Genomic DNA, 17084 nt, shown 5'->3' on the forward strand with positions numbered 1-17084 from the left:
GGTGCTAAGTGCAAGACCATCATGACCACTGAGGTTAAGATGGATGTGCTCACACATTGTGAGAGAGAATGAACAGCTGATGTAAGTGTTCCCTTGGACTTAGGTGAATCTACTTCACAAACTATTCATAATAGTACGCAGATCAAAAAGAGTGCCAAGAGTGGAACGTTATCAGTGAATCTAAGACCTTGCATTCCTGGAGTTTGATTAAGGGAGAAAATGGAATGAATGTTGAGCACATGCAATGAACACCTAACTCATGAAAATGTTGCCGTCAGCATGCCTGTGATTCAAGAAAAGGCCCTAAGTATATACAATGACTTGGCTGTGGAAGAAGTTGCAATGATTTCAAGCAAGTCCTCATTGGTTCGTGGATTCTAGGAAACGCTACAGTTATGGCAACATCAAGATGAGGCTGCTTCTGCTGATGCAGATACTACTGAAAATTTTCTGGAGAACCCTCAAGACCATTATCGAGGATGGTGGTTATTCTCCTAAACAGATTTTTGATGAAGATAAGATGGCTTAATTTAGAAGGGAATGCCTTTACGAGCATATATTTCTTGTGAAAAGACGAAAGCACCAGGATTCAACTTTTATTTCCTGTTTATATTAACAGAATTTGTACAATATGTATATCATGATATTTTGTATTTCCTGTTAAATATGTACTGTAGATTTTCAGTCATAATATTCAGTACTGTCTTATTAATAACAGAATTTCATAATCTCCATTACTTGATTTATGCAACCATTTTCAAGAAAGTAACTATTGCATAAAGAGGTCCCTGTAATGTCACTTAAGCCAAGCTGAGCCAAATAATGTCAGGTATATCCAAAGCACACCCCTTACATAACCTTACATAACAGATAACTAATTTATGAATAATTTTCATATACTGTATTGCATATTTTATATTAGGAGAGTGCTATCAATCTCCTGTTATTATTCGCCCCTTCATAGCGCTTACAGTGAACCTGAAAGGTACATGAAATATTTATCGAAGAAGTGCAACTAAAGGACATTATGGCATTAGAAAAGCATGCCATCATTTTTCTTGTGATATACCAATATGTACCTGCTCGCCTGCATTGTCATATACAGTAATAGATGATGCATATATTCATACTTTATGTGTGGATGTAACAGTGTCCAAAACGTACAGATACTATGGTGAAAATATAGTGAAGAAGAATTAAATCTTCAATCATGAAGGTGCACTGCCATCATCTGACTACCATTTATGCAGTTGCATCATACTCAGTCCCATCGTCAGATGGCAGGGCAGCCCATTTATGATGATCAATTACCGACTTAAGGATTCAAGCTGATCAACATAAAAGAGGTAAAATCTTGTAACAGCCATAGAAACATATCAATGTTATGTTCCCCTCCTGCAGAGGATTATGCTGCTGCTCAGTCTGTTGATTGTACGCTTACATCAGTTGGTACATTGGTAGTGTATTTTCATAAGTGCCTGATATATTTCAACAATATCAGTGAAATTTGCTCGGTCTGTTGTTTGTACGCTTACATCAGTTGGTACGTTGGTAGTGTATTTTCATGAGTGCCTGATATATTTAAACAATATCAGTGAAATTTAAGATAAATCTTTACTGCCAAGGAGGTAAGGTAAAGTTGTCATAGGTTTTATTGAATTACTTTACCTCTGTATTTTCCTGGATATACTAGTTGCCTCATCTAATATCATGTAGTAAAAATATATTGCTCTAAATCATGCTCTGCAGGTATTGCTGTAATCACAACAAGCTACATGAAGTACCTAAAACAAAAGTAGCCATTTCCCCAAGCTCTTTTTATTGTAGGGCTAAATTGAACTTTTACCTCCATCACATGAGAACACTTCAATATGTACATTACTTAGGGAAATTTAGTCACATCCAGGGAATATCAAATTTTATGAATGAACATTAGCATATTTTGATAAAGTATTCTTATTCTTTCAGTGCGTTCGTTTTTTAGTATTATAATTTTTGCAGTAATTTTTGTAAATGAGTCACCCTAAACAATCTTATCACTTAGCGAAATAATCAAAATAGGATTGATATTACGTACTACATATATTTGACGATGATAAACGAATTTCTCGGACTGTTTCTTAATGATATGCTGACCTCTGAATTGTACATGCTGCCCGCAAAATCTCACTGATTTCCCACATTCAGCACACGATACCTAGGAAAATGCAAACTTCAAGCAGTGATCGACTCTGCACTCTGAATCCATACAAGTCACCTCCAACATACCTACTAAAATTTACACTTGTAAGCAACGATCAAAATGCAACTTTTAACGTAACTGAATACTCACCTATATTATCTGTGTTGGAGGAAATGTTGACTGATTGTTGGTGACAGTATTACAAGTCAATTTTCAAGTTGAACTGAGCCAGTCAATCGACTTGTCTCACCTGACACCGCGGAACACCCGACTGACAGACCCTCCGCTCACACTCGTAAACAAAGTAGACCTCTTCACTACTCGGCTGATTTTTCCTTAGATTGGAAGCATTCTGCGATAACTTATCTCTTTGATGCATTATTTTTTCTAGGGAATTTAGTAGACAATATTGTAAATGCATCTAATATAATCTCCTATAGATTTTGCTATTTTGTGATCCTGTAAAATTTCGAAATGAGAGAACTTACTGAGATTTATGGGAAGACTTTAATAGTCACATTAATATGTGATATTTTTAAGAGCAATATATATATATATATATATATATATATATATATATATATATATATATATATATATATATATATATATATATATAATTCCTAATATTGTTTCTCTCATCCTTTTTTAATCGGTGATGCTACATTACCTTCCATCAAGATGAGATGCTAATATATAGATGCTGACTGCAAGGTTTAAGATTACGGTCATTGTTGAATATTGTAGTCTTCGTAGAAATTCTGGCACTGGTGGTCTAAAGTTGTGAGGTAACTGCTCTCCGTTCCACCATTTATTTTATCAAAGAGACAAAACAATCAAGGGATGGAGCCTGTTACAGATTTTAGTAAATTATTCCTCCCTTTTGACACTGGAGAAGTTTCCCCTTGAAACGCTTATTCCATTATTTGTGAAATAACTTATCATGAACTCTATTTCCCTATCTCTTGGGACATGTTGATTGGAGTTCCAGTAGATTTTGAATATCTGTTTTCATTAATACTCGTTGATATCTTAGACTTTAATATCTTAGACTTCAATCATATGTCCTGTCACTCTGGTTTATTATCGTTTGTAGTTTCAGTTTCATCTTCCTGGGTGCGATAAGTGTGTCAATGATGGTGCCATGCGTGTGGCTTTTCGCTGAACATTCTAAAGGGCCTCGATAAATTTTTTATCGCTGTAGCGCACATACAGAGATGCGGTCTCTAGATTTTATACTATGGTAAAAAAGAAATCAGATAAAGGCTTTACATATGGCTTAAGATTTATTGGGTTGGTTGATCTTCGTGTATATATATATATATATATATATATATATATATATATATATATATATATATATATATATATATATATCAAGTGCCAATATCCTTTTCCTCTGCCTTTTTAATTCCGTGATCCCGTTTCTTTAGGAAACTTGAACACATGTGCCTCTCCCTTTTGGCCACCTTGCTTAGTGGCACATTTTTTTCTGTGTAAAATTTCAGAAACCACATTTGTAACATAAGACATATCTTCCTAGAGCATAATACGATCTTTTTCATTAGATATAGTTTTGAAAGATTATAGTATCAACCGCAAATTCTGCGAGTGAAATTCAGTTCGCCCTAATTACTGCTACAACCCCTCAATCTTGCCTCCGTGGCTCATAAAGTTCTTTTCGTAGTTACTCGGCCATCCTCACACCAACCCTGTAAAAACCTTCACTCCTGACAACACAGGCAAACTTGTTTCTTGTACCACCCTCTCATTCACATTGTTCTTTACAAACAACCCAAGGCCCTTGATTTTCACGTTCATTTACCCGACACATGGAATCTCTATCCCCTTGGCAGCCATGATCAGCACTTCCATTCCGTGACTATTGCACCTTGCACCAACACAGTCCTCAGTGTTTTCCTAAACAATTCAACGTTTCCATGGGCACCCACTGTAACATCCCGTACACTCCGTTATTTTATAGGCCGTGTCCCTATCGTCTTGACGACTGACCCAGGAAGCTTTTACACTGATAACTGAAGTGACTGTTTTGCCCACACAAAATACAAGATGGAGCGGAAGCTGTCTCTCGCATACCCCCTACTACTCGTTCATTAACCATCTGTTTCTTCCACGCACCACCTTCCTCCCGTCTTCGATCAGCTTCCCTCATCTGTCATCCATCCCCAGAACCAACCCTTCCTGACTTCTGAAGGTTTTTCTCTCGACATTCTTATATTGTCATCCCAATTCTTGTAGTCCTCAGATTCTTACAGCACCAGAGTAAGCGACAACCTTACATGTTCTTCCATTACCCTTCGCCATACGTTCTGCATTTTTTCTTTTTCCTTCAATTCATCTGCAGATTTCCTGACACACCTCTGTGGTTGCTGTATTCACTCCCGAAATTATGTCTTAAGCTCTGTATAACTCAGTTTCTTTCGCCCCTGCTGTTGCGTACTCTAGTTACAGCCAGCCATTCCAAATACTCCTCAAAAGTCACTGCCTCCTAACCCTACAGGCCCACCTGTTGTGAATTCTCATGAGCATCCTTCACTCACTCACCTAATTGCTCATGTTTCTGCCGACCCGAAATTTTTTGGGTGGTGGGAGCCGAACAGGTGTGGACGATAACCTTAGATGGTTGAACACCGTATTGGGAGGCACTTTCTGCCCCAGCTCCGTCACGGTGACGGCCAGCTGTGTAAACGAATTCAACAGGGAGTTCATCCCCCCTTGATACAAGGGCCACATCTCTTCCCGTCCATAGACACCAATGTGCTCGCTTGGTCCACTGGTTTCAAGTATTCACATTTTCACATAGATTATGCTTCAACATCATGACTGAGTGCCTTCCCCACAATAGGGACTGCTGACCCTTACTCTAGCTACTTCCAAGATAACATGGAGGGTGCCACTCTCCCTCATACAAGTTATAGCTCTTACGTCGAGTCACCAGATCATCCCCCCCCCCCCCCACACACACACAAGGCTAAAAAGGCAAAAGATTCCTACCAAAATTGAGATTACATTTTAACTTCCTATACTCCCAGCTAGTATCACAGTGATCTACAATTGTTTGCACATGCTATTTACTATTCCTCAGCAACACAATTACATACTTGCTTCAATTACGGCAATAATTCCCAGAGTGCCTGATCATGAGTCTATTTTCCGCCGCCCAACTGTGAGCCAACCCTGTCGACAGGCTTTCTCAGGTTTGCACAGACCTTCCAGGTTCAAATTCTACTACATTTATAATATTATATGTACATATACTTGTTCGCGGCATCCCGAAGAAAAAGACCTCATTCGCTCAGTCATTCTCTAGCTGCCATATATATATATATATGTATGTATATGTGCGTGTGTGGACGTGTATGTATATACATGTGTATGTGGGTGGGTTGGGCCATTCTTTTGTCTGTTTCCTTGCGCTACCTCGCTAACGCGGGAGACCGACAAAGTATAAAAAATAAATGACTAATTTTTTTTTTCATACATATTCGCCTTATCCCGCGTTAGCGAGGTGGCGTTAAGAACTGAGGAGTGAACCTTAGAGGGTATATTCTCGATTGGCCCACCCCTCCGTTCCTTCTTTTGGAAAATTATAAATGGGAGGGGAGGATTTCCAGTCCACCCCCCCCCCGCACCCTCACCTTTTAGTCGCCTTCTACGACACGCAGGGAACACGTGGGAAGTATTCTTTCTCCTCTATCCCCGGGGATATAATGTATATATATATATATATATATATATATAAATATATATATATATATATATATATATATATATATATTCCTGGGGATAGGAGAGAAAGAATACTTCCCACGTATTCCCTGCGTGTAAAAGGCGACTGAAAAGGGAGGGAGCAGAGAGCAGAAAATCCTCCCCTTTTCTTTTTTTATTTTCCAAAAGAGGGAACAGAGAAGGGGGCCAAGTGAGGATATAGAGAATATTCCCTCAAAGGCTCAGTCCTCTGTTCTTAACGCTGCCTCGCTGACGCGGCAAATGGTGAATATGTATACATATATATATATATATATATATATATATATATATATATATATATATATATATATATATATATATATATATATATATATATATGTGTGTGTGTGTGTGTATTGGAAAGGATCACAGTTTTGCGCGTGATCAAGTATATTCTTATGAGTCCACGGGGAAAATGAAACACAAGTTTCATTTTCCCCGTGGACTCATGGTAAGTTTTGTGGGGCCTGGATGTGGAAAGGGAGCTGTGGTTTCGGTGCATTACACATGACAGCTACTGAGTGTGAACGAATGTGGCCTTTGTTTTTTCCTAGCACTGCCCCACGCGCGTGCGGGGGTAGGGGGGGTGTCATTTCATGTGTGGCGGGGTGGCGACGGGAATGAATAAAGGCAGCAAGTATGAATTATGTACACGTGTATATATGTATATGTCTGTATGTATATATATATATATATATATATATATATATATATATATATATATATATATATATATATACGTTGAAATGTATAAGTATGTATATGTGCGTGTGTGGACATGTAAGTATATACATGTGTATGTGGGTGGGTTGGGCTATTCTGTCGTCTGTTTCCTTGCGCTACCTGGCTAACGCGGGAGATAGCGACAAAGTATAATGTATGTATATATATATATATATATATATATATATATATATATATATATATATATATATATATATCCCTGGGGATAGGGGAAAAAGAATACTTCCCCCTTATTCCCTACGTGTCGTAGCCTAGCGGTAGCTCTCCCGCCTGTTGCACAAGGGTCCCGGGTTCAATCCTGACGGTTGGAGGTTTGTATGTTTGTCTGTTATATGAAGGTGGGCGTTCATATGCATTTTGTTCGTATATATATATATATATATATATATATATATATATATATATATATATATATATATATATATATATACACACACACACACACATGGAAACATATGAATATATACTTGCTCGCCTTCATCCATTTCTGTCGCTACCCTGCCAACACTTGTTAATGGTCCATCGGTCAAATCGGTCTAGTCAGCAGAATTGTCCTGTTCTTATCTATAAAACGCTTAGAGCGTAGGGCCCTGACCGTTAAGGCGGGCCCTCTAGTCCCGACCGTTATGTAGCAGCCTTCAGAATACAGGAAATGCTGTCCTAGAGGCTCAAAATTTTAATAATACAGGGTCACGCACCGGGCCCCTCTCCCCATAGAACTCGTGATTTTGGGAGGAGGAGGTTTGAAGGGTGGAGGAACTCCTAAAAGTGGCTCTGCTTAGGGCCCCTGAAAGGCTAGGGCAAGACCTAACTACAACCTTGGGCGCACTTGCGGTCCCCATCGACTGGTGGAATGCTTTGACTACAACGTGTTAAGGAAATGAATGCTTTGAAGCGATTCAAACTTCTGAAAAAGGCATGGTTTATGTTCCTGCACTGTATATATTAGATTACATGTATTATATTGCCTATTAAAATGAAAATTCAAAACCACATGGTTAATATAAATTCTTGACCCCGCTCAGAAATTTCATCTATTCTCGATTGAATAGAATACCTGCATTAATCAGATCCATAATAAGAAATGAGCCCAAAAAGGAGTCTGAAGTAACGCGAAATTTGTCAGAGAATTACAAATGATGGTGATGCTGGGTCGCCGTGAAGAATGATGAAGGATGTGGTGCCGGGACTCCCACCAGATGTTCTCTTACGCGGAAGTTGGGTATGGCAACACTGCCTTGTAAACTGACAGTGTAAATATGGCGACAGGGGGTGGTGAGTTCCACGTTAGTGTTCCGGGAAAACCTTTTGGGGGTTACGCTGAAGGGGATTCTTCTGAGAGTGAGGGTGAAACAGAACCTGCTAAGGCCTTCCTCAGGAGAATATCGACCAATAAAGAAATAAAATGTAGTGTAAGTAGTATTAAATGGCGTTGATGTGATTGGGTGTCGCCCATCGCTTCTGTTCCGTCCTAGAGTGGTTCTGTATGATGATCTTAAAGGGTGCCTATAGTAATGAATTTATCATCGCATGACTTACTAACAAACTATGAAGACTAAGTTAACGAACATGGCAGAATAAAAGAACGTTAAGCTTTTATTTTGGATGTGTGACAAGCAGGCAGTGCTGGGAATTGTTAAAACCCATGTGGATTGAGTGCCATGCAATTGTTTATAATATTATATATATATATATATATATATATATATATATATATATATATATATATATATATATGTATATATTGCACTAGCTTACCACATCACAAGTCAAAGTTGTATATAGTTGGAGTGTGATAGATTTATTCAGGGAACTGTAAATTATTACATTAACACTAATTGACTGTCTGCTTTTATTGGTTGTCTATGCTGATTGTACTTCTTAGCAACTTTTTGGTTATGGTGCTCATCCTTTATAGGTTCGTAATGGAAAAATAATATATAGTTACCACCGGCGTAGGCAGAGGGGCAAAAGGGGGCCATGACCCCCAGAATTAAAAACATTTTTCCTAAGTTTATGTCTGTGCTCAGATGATTAATGAACTAGTTTAGTTGAACTTATGTACTGTAATGTATAGTGTAAAATTTACCTTGAGTAAATACAATTTACTAATTATATATATATATATATATATATATATATATATATATATATATATATATATATATATATATATATATATATATATATATATATATATATATATATATATATATATATATATATATATATATATTATATAATATATATATATATATATATATATATATATATATATATATATATATAGTAATTCTACACCCTTTGTATTATATATATCATTCAGCCATGACCTCCAGAAATGATTTTCTGGTCATGCCATGATTTATATTACAGGGTAGTGGATACTCCTTATATGGAATTTCCTTTGTTAACATTTACTGAGGTATGATGGTCATAGTTCATTCTTTTAACTGTTATCACTCCCTCACCCTCTTCAAAACCAGATCTTTCCATTAGTTTTTAACCCTTCATCCTCACCATTCTTATATATATGGTGTTGCAGTAACCTGTCCATTTGTACATTTATGAATTGAGATTTCCTGTTACAGTTAGGTTTGAGTTCTGGGTTTAGGTGTTGTAGAGGGGTAGTATAAGGGTGCTGAATGCTCTCTAGGTTTGATGGCACAGCAAGAATTTCGCTACTGCTTTTATACATATGATATCCTTGTAAATGTTACAATGTATATACCACTATTATAGTGATTATAACAGTAAAAGCAAAATGATAATCCTTTCATTCATGTACAAAATTGTAAGATTTCATGATAAAACATGCCTTGTGGTAGCACTGTTCACTTATCTATAATGCTGATGGCATAACACTTGTGTTAGGAGTGAACATGGCTAAATTCTCTTTTTTATTGTTTTTTATTTTGTAAGGATAAGAACATTTTTATTTTATTTTATTTTTTATTTTTATTTATTTATTTTTTTTTTGCTGTCTCATGCATTTGCGAGGTAGTGCAAGGAAACAGACGAAAGAAATGGCCCAACCCACCCCCATACACATGTATATACATACACGTCCACACACGCAAATATACATACCCATACATCTCAATGTACACATATACACACACAGACACAAACATATATACACATGCACTCAATTCACACTGTCTGCCTTTATTCATTCCCATCGCCACCTCGCCACACATGGAATAACATCCCCCTCCCCCCTCATGTGTGCGAGGTAGCTCTAGGAAAAGACAACAAAGGCCCCATTCGTTCACACTCAGTCTCTAGCTGTCATGCAATAATGCCCGAAACTACAGCTCCCTTTCCACATCCAGGCCCCACACAACTTTCCATGGTTTACCCCAGACGCTTCACATGCCCTGATTCAATCCATTGACAGCACGTCGACCCCGGTATACCACATCGATCCAATTCACTCTATTCCTTGCCCGCCTTTCACCCTCCTGCATGTTCAGGCCCCAATCACTCAAAATCTTTTTCACTCCATCTTTCCACCTCCAATTTGGTCTCCCACTTCTCCTCGTTCCCTCCACCTCCGACACATATATCCTCTTGGTCAGTCTTTCCTCACTCATTCTCTCCATGTGCCCAAACCATTTCAAAGCACCCTCTTCTGCTCTCTCACCCACGCTCTTTTTATTTTCACACATCTCTCTTACCCTTACATTACTTACTCGATCAAACCACCTCACCACATATGGTCCTCAAACATCTCATTTTCAGCACATCCACCCTCCTGCGCACAACTCTATCCATAGCCCATGCCTCGCAACCATACAACATTGTTGGAACCACTATTCCTTCAGACATAGCCATTTTTGCTTTCGGAGATAATGTTCTCGACTTCCACACATTCTTCAAGGCTCCCAGGATTTTCGCCCCCTCCCCCACCCTATGATTCACTTCCGCTTCCATGGTTCCATCCGCTGCCAGACCCACTCCCAGATATCTAAAACACTTTACTTCCTCCAGTTTTTCTCCATTCAAACTTACCTCCCAATTGACTTGACCCTCAACCCTACAACTTGAAAAAACGGTTGTCCAGAAGTGGACAAAATTTCTATCGGTGAATTTGAGGATTAAGACCATTTCATTAAATATTGACCTTCCTTTGCTTCAGATATACTAATTCATATAAGTGCTCCTCTCTATATAATTATATATACTAATTCATGTAATTGCTCCACATTTCAGACGAGTTATCCATACATTCATTGTCTTCTTATAAGAGCATACAGTCATTTCCTTGTGCTCTGAAATATTTTATATCACATGCATGTAGGAAAAGATCACTAACTTTTTAAGGACCTGGGTAGATCATTAATGGAGAGCATAGATAATCAAGGGGATTCCTCTAGTTACTGCCCTCTGGTCAGAGTACTTGCTGTTTACTGTCTCTGCTTTTGACCTTTCAGGAAATCCTTCATCCAGTTTACTTTCTAATCCCTTACCTGGTACACATTTAATTTATGGGTAAGCTTTTCATGAGAAACCATATAAAAGATTTTTTAAGATTACAGTGTGCTACATCCTCCATACTCTAAAATCTCAGTTCATTTATCAGTCCTGAGTAACTATCAGGAATTGTAGAATTGTTGATTTTCCTGGATATAAGCCATACTCACTGCCACAAGAGTTCATATATCATGTCACTGACAAGGTTTTCCTCATCAGTCCTTTATAGAATTTTTCACTGAATTGTTGTGAGACTGACAGGCATTTACATGCACAATTTTTGGTCTCCTTTCTCAAACGATGGTAATATTTGCAGTTTTCCTGTCAACAAGCAGAATGATTGCACTGAATGACTTGATATAGATGACAGTTAATGACAGAGATAGTGCACTCATTATTTTCTCCAAAAATTCCTGGGCTGATTCCATTCGGACCCAGGGTTTGTGTACTTTCAGGGAAGTGAGCTCTTTTCAACAATGCTCTTGTCAGCTACTACTCTATGTCATTCAGTTCTAAAACTTTTTATATTTTTACATCTGGTATAGTACCATCTGGATCTGTTTACTGTAAAGGCTAATGAAAAGGAGTTTGCAAGAACATTTGCCTTAGCTTTGTCACTATCAATGAATCTGCTTTATTGTCATCAGAGTATAAGTCTGGTACAATAGGGATGACTTCATTTCTGTTTAAATTCATATGTGGTATGTTATGGCCAAAATTTCTCAGGATATCCTATAATGCTGTCTACTCTATATTTTTCATGCTCTTTCACAGCTTTCCAAGTTAATCTTGTAACTTTATCATGGACTTGGTTATTACTCTTATTTAATAATCACCTGAAGGTTTGTGTCTGTCATAATGTAAGTGCACCTCCTTCTCAATTTTTTATATCATTTGTCTGTCCCTGATATTTGGTTTTGTGTGGCTTTTTGTTTTGTTATTCCTGACTTCACTTTATGTATTGCACTATTCATTCTTTTCGCTAGTTGCAGAATTTTCCAGTTTACAATTAATATCTCAGATTTTAGTATTGTCTATCATTTCATGATTATCATAGTACTGTATCTTGACTTATCACCCCAATAATGTATACATGCATGAAAATGGAAATGTATCACCGAACAGTCAATTTTATCAAGTGACACTTCCAAACAAATGTGACATGCCTTGCCACATTCATTGCAAAACACTATCTCTAGCAAAGATGACTGGTCAGCTGCTCTACCTCTTGCCAGTTCTTATATGTACTGGATCCAAAAACAATCTCTTATGGTTTATATAAACGCAATTGAGCATCTTCATGGCCCCCCCTTGTTTTGTTTTTCCAATTTGCATGAGAATTTTTTTTCTGAAATATATTTCATTGATGTACTTGGTAAGATTCTCTTTGTTTTCAATATGGTACTAGAGTTTTTTATCAACTGCTATTTCAGTACTGATTTACACTTCAAAGATACTTTCAGAAATTACTGGAGTATATTTTATCATGTCTACATACACAAGCAGTCCTCTTCCATCATCATCTTTTCTGATACTTTGTTCATCCATTTCATATTCAGCAGTTCTCTGTTCATTTATATTTCTTTGGTATTGGCAATTCTTTGGATTCACCCCTTTCATGGCAATGGTACAGGGTTTTCTGTTGGTTTTGTTAGTTATGATTTTCCGTTCAGCCAGTTTTTCTGCATGAATTAGCACAAAATCTGACTGGTAGTATTAAAGTTAACTTGCAAGGAATAAACCCTTTCTCTGCACAGACATCCACGAGATAACTTCCATTTTCATTTACTCCAGGCACTCCCCATTTACCATCTTGCCAAATTCATCACATCTCACCTTCACATTCATATCACCCATTACAGCCACCTTTCTCTCCTTCTCAAAACCATTTATACAGTCTTTGAAATTTCTCCAGAAATACTTCATTTCATCCTTACCATGTTTAGTCTTCATAATTTATAGGTGCGTATACACAGCCATGCATACTCTACAGTTCCTACCTTTCACCCACATTATTCTTGATCCATTTCATTCATGCTGAGTAACATTCTCCCATACTCTTGGTTATTGAACAGTTGCACATCCTCTTCCCTGATAATTTTCATTCATTCTCTTCCATACCACTCCTCCTTCTATGCCCTCTCATAACTTGCATATCATTTGCATTCCATGCACCCTGTCCAAGGATATGGGTTTCCCCTAATCCCCATCACATCCAAACTATTTCTCCACAAGTTCCTTCATTTACTCTCATCATTCATCCCATTTACATTCACTGCCATCACTAATGCAACAATGATATAGCAGGTAGAGATGAATGACAGTCCGTTCCACCAAACAGTAATTTTTGAATAAAGCAGTGTCTCCCATAGACTATTACATGTAGTTGAAAAGCAAGGCCCCCTCCAGCTAATGCCAGGTACCTGCTCATATACCCATCTCAAAAAGGAGAAAAATGGTTTGTTTCATTGACAACTAGCCGTTTGTAACAGAATTTGAACTAAACCCCCAGTCATTCTTAATTTCTTTAGATTTTTTTTGCATAAAAAATACATGGATTTGGCTATTTTGTGATTTTTTAGCTAAGTAAAATTGAATTTCTCAATTGAATGTATTGCACTAGATCCCTTCATGCCTTCAGATTCTTTTCTTTTTCTTTCAGGTTTCCATCAAGGAAGGATTTTTGATGAAACAGACATCATCATTTCAGCGATGGCATAAAAGATATTTTAAGTTAAAGGGACACAAGTTATACTATGCAAAGGATACCAAGGTGAGTACAGATTCTCCAGGTCCCTTTCTCTAAGCAAACTTCGTCTTGTGCCATCACCTCTTACATAGTTCTCTCATGAGCTGTTGGTTTACCCTCACCTGACAAGATAGGTGTGATGTGTAAATTTAGTGTCCTGAGGATGCTCATTTAAATTAGTTTTAAAGCAAGCTTATGCCGTTTCCTTCATGAATCAAAGAAATGGTTTGTCCTGGGAAGAGTTACGAGAGGACAGACCTTGTCCCTTCCTGAAAATGTTGAAGCTAGGACTCAGATAAGGCTGTAGAGTTTATGCAAAGATAAAAGACAGTTTTGTTGAATCAAGTAAGCACAGTTTTAAGGTTGCCTATGTAATTCACTTGAAATGTCATATCATTGGGTACTTTTGATATAACTGAACATTTCAATGAATTTCTCTCAAGAAAGTTGAGGCCTCCACACAGATAAGGGATTAAGATGGAAAGGGCATAGCTCCCATCCTTTGAACTTAGCCCATGTCTTTATAAAAGAATTAATGGTATTGTGTATCATCTGTAGGTAAAGAAAGGTGTATCACTACCTTTGTTTTCAAAAGATGTGTCAGCTTTGTCATGCCTCAGTAGAGGCATAATTTTAGAATTGCTGTCCCATGTTCAAAAGTGAGAAATTCATAGTTGGTTAATGGAACTGAGATTTTATGTATCTGGAATTTATGGTAGGGTACATATTTAGACCAAATATTCCATTATCAAGACTCATTTGTTGCTATGTTTTAATAAATCATCAGGCAACTTTTTTTTTATTATTATTAAGGCCTACCAGGATTTTTCATCATGAGTACTTAACCTAGACAACATAACTGAATTGAAAGGTTGTGTAGGCCTTGAAAGACTGCCTTGTCAAGACTTCAATAAGAGAAAGGCCTGTTTAAACTTCTCTATAGGAGGGAGTTAACTAGTAGGTTTTTGTTCTTTCATTAGTGAAATCTGTTAATTTTCTCTCTGAATAAAATCTTCATCCCAGTTAATTGCTTTGGTAAGACGACATGAAAAGTGAGGACAGTTGTGGGAGTTTGCTGAAAAAGTTGGTTGTAAGCCAGTGAAAAGCATGTTTACACACCAGGCCAACCTTTCTTTGTGAAGGTTGGTTCATTTGCTGATGACTTTTTTGGATCCAAACTAATGAGAAGTGGTGGAAGGGAGGAGGGTTCAGCAACATGACATGGTTAGTTGCCCAAAGTGGTTACAATATTTTGGATCAAATAAAGTATTTCACACTGCCCTCCTGTCATATTGTAGTTACTTTTTTGTTTTCATAAAGTATCACTATGGTATGAATAACATTGAATATCTTACAATCAACAGTAACAAAGTTGATGATGATCAAGGTATAGCAACACAATTTAGGAATACCTGGAAAACAGTGATCAAGATTATGCCTGAAGAAAACAGAAACTATAACCAAGATTAAGGAAAGAAATAACTGACTAGCAGACTCAAAACAGATTAAGAACCATCCCACACTAGACCATAGACTCAGCCCAACCAACCCCTAACATCTCCAGAACTTCAGACAGTCATTGTGAAAACCAAGAACTCAGCTCTAAGGAAATGTAATATAGATATGAGGAAAATCAGTATGCTATCTCCAAAAGGACGTCATCTAAATACACTACTAAGTACAGGGTACTTTCCCCAAATGTTCTTAGAGGCCACAGTAACAATGATATTAAAACCAAGAGTACCAGAGACAGACGTGAGGAACTACCACCTTATTTCTCTCATAGAAGTATCAAGGAAACTTTGTGAATTATAAACCATAGTTTTAGAGAACATCTTTAAAACAACAACATCTATAACCTAAATCAATATGGCTTTTGGAGAAGCAAAGGTACCACTTTAGCAATTGTGATTGTGGCAGAAAAAATTCAGTTTAAGGAATAAATTGTACAGTTATACAAAGGGACATATGCAAAGCCTTTGACATTGTGTGGACTGACAGCCTACAATGCAACTAAAAATATCAGAGATCATAGAAAGACCATTGTAACTTTCTGAATCAATGCACCACAGAAATCATCAGCTCTGTGACATCACCCAAAGTCCCTCTACGTACCTGTTTAGTACAGTGAGGCAACCAGACCAAAAAGATTAAAAATGGACTGGAATATAAAAACAAATCTAGGAAGGATAAAACCCAACAGTATTATCATAGAAGGTAGGAAGGTAGCACACAAGAATAGCTGCAAACCTCTAGGTCATACATTTACATATCAAGATGTTTGATAATAGATCATATCAACTGGAGAACTGCATAGGAAAAAGCAGCCCTTACCAAGTCTGTACAGATTCTGGTATATTCCAGTGAGCCCAAAATCACACCTGGTCGAGTCATGATAAAATTCTCACTTACCTACTCACTTATGCTATTGTTCCTCACTTGCAAACCATGCATGCTGAGGTTACAGAAGATGCAAAATGAGGCTCTATGATGTGACACGGGAAAAATACCCCTATATTGAGAGTGCTGTAGAATAGCACGAATGAATAAAGATTAAACCAGTCGGTTCTTACAAAAGAGAAGCAGGCCAGAAAGTGTGGCAGAAACTTGAAGACAGGGTGATACATACTACAGACAAATCTAAGATCTCAACAACAGTACAAGCATAGAACAACCTTGGTTACCTCGAAGCATTTAGAAGTCACCAGTCATCCGCTGATGTGCATAATGAACAATGTTTAGCCTAATTAATCTCCTTTCAAAAAACAAAAGATACAACAGAGATTCATTCACACGCTCAGTCACCCGGAGGTATATTAATGAGGCATCTAAAAAACTTACACCATACACTTTTACACACTTCAGTCTTGTCTTCTCAGCCATTTCAACTATCCTTTCCCCTGTTCCACCTTTTCTTCATCTCAAACTACCCTATTACAAAAGCGAAGTATGGTCTGGAGGGCTGCAGGATTAGGGAAGGTTGGGGTTGTAATGTCACAAGGTTGTTGGGAGCAGGCTTGTTGGCTGAAATATTTATGAAAGTTGTTGGGGGCAGGAAGGTCTGGAAGAGTTGATGGGGGCTAGGTCAGGGTGGGTTAGTTAGGGCTGGAAGGTCAAGGTTGGTGGGATAGGGCTGAAAGATCATTGGGGATTGGTTGTGGC

The 17084-nt window shown here is 37.6% G+C and overlaps 2 protein-coding genes across 4 annotated transcripts in view; one reads left to right on the forward strand and one right to left on the reverse strand.

The window, feature by feature from the left end:
- Positions 1 to 2468, reverse strand: part of trc (Serine/threonine-protein kinase tricornered) — a 262213-nt gene extending 259745 nt beyond the window's left edge. Inside the window, exon 1 of the mRNA XM_071687193.1 lies at positions 2333 to 2468. The gene's annotated coding sequence lies outside the window, so the exon portion shown is untranslated. The remainder of the gene's footprint in view (positions 1 to 2332) is intronic.
- Positions 1 to 17084, forward strand: part of LOC139762379 (diacylglycerol kinase delta) — a 163683-nt gene that overhangs the window by 9743 nt on the left and 136856 nt on the right. For 2 of the 3 annotated variants that reach the window (XM_071687182.1, XM_071687183.1), the window contains exons 1-2: positions 7957 to 8109; positions 13836 to 13946. In XM_071687182.1, coding sequence (XP_071543283.1) covers positions 7957 to 8109; positions 13836 to 13946 — 264 coding nt within the window. Of the gene's footprint in view, positions 1 to 7956; positions 8110 to 13835; positions 13947 to 17084 lie in introns of those variants that run through there. The other variant, XM_071687184.1, reaches the window with a different exon arrangement.

The sequence above is a fragment of the Panulirus ornatus genome, chromosome 43 (genome assembly GCF_036320965.1).
Source record: "Panulirus ornatus isolate Po-2019 chromosome 43, ASM3632096v1, whole genome shotgun sequence".
NCBI lineage: Eukaryota > Metazoa > Arthropoda > Malacostraca > Decapoda > Palinuridae > Panulirus > Panulirus ornatus.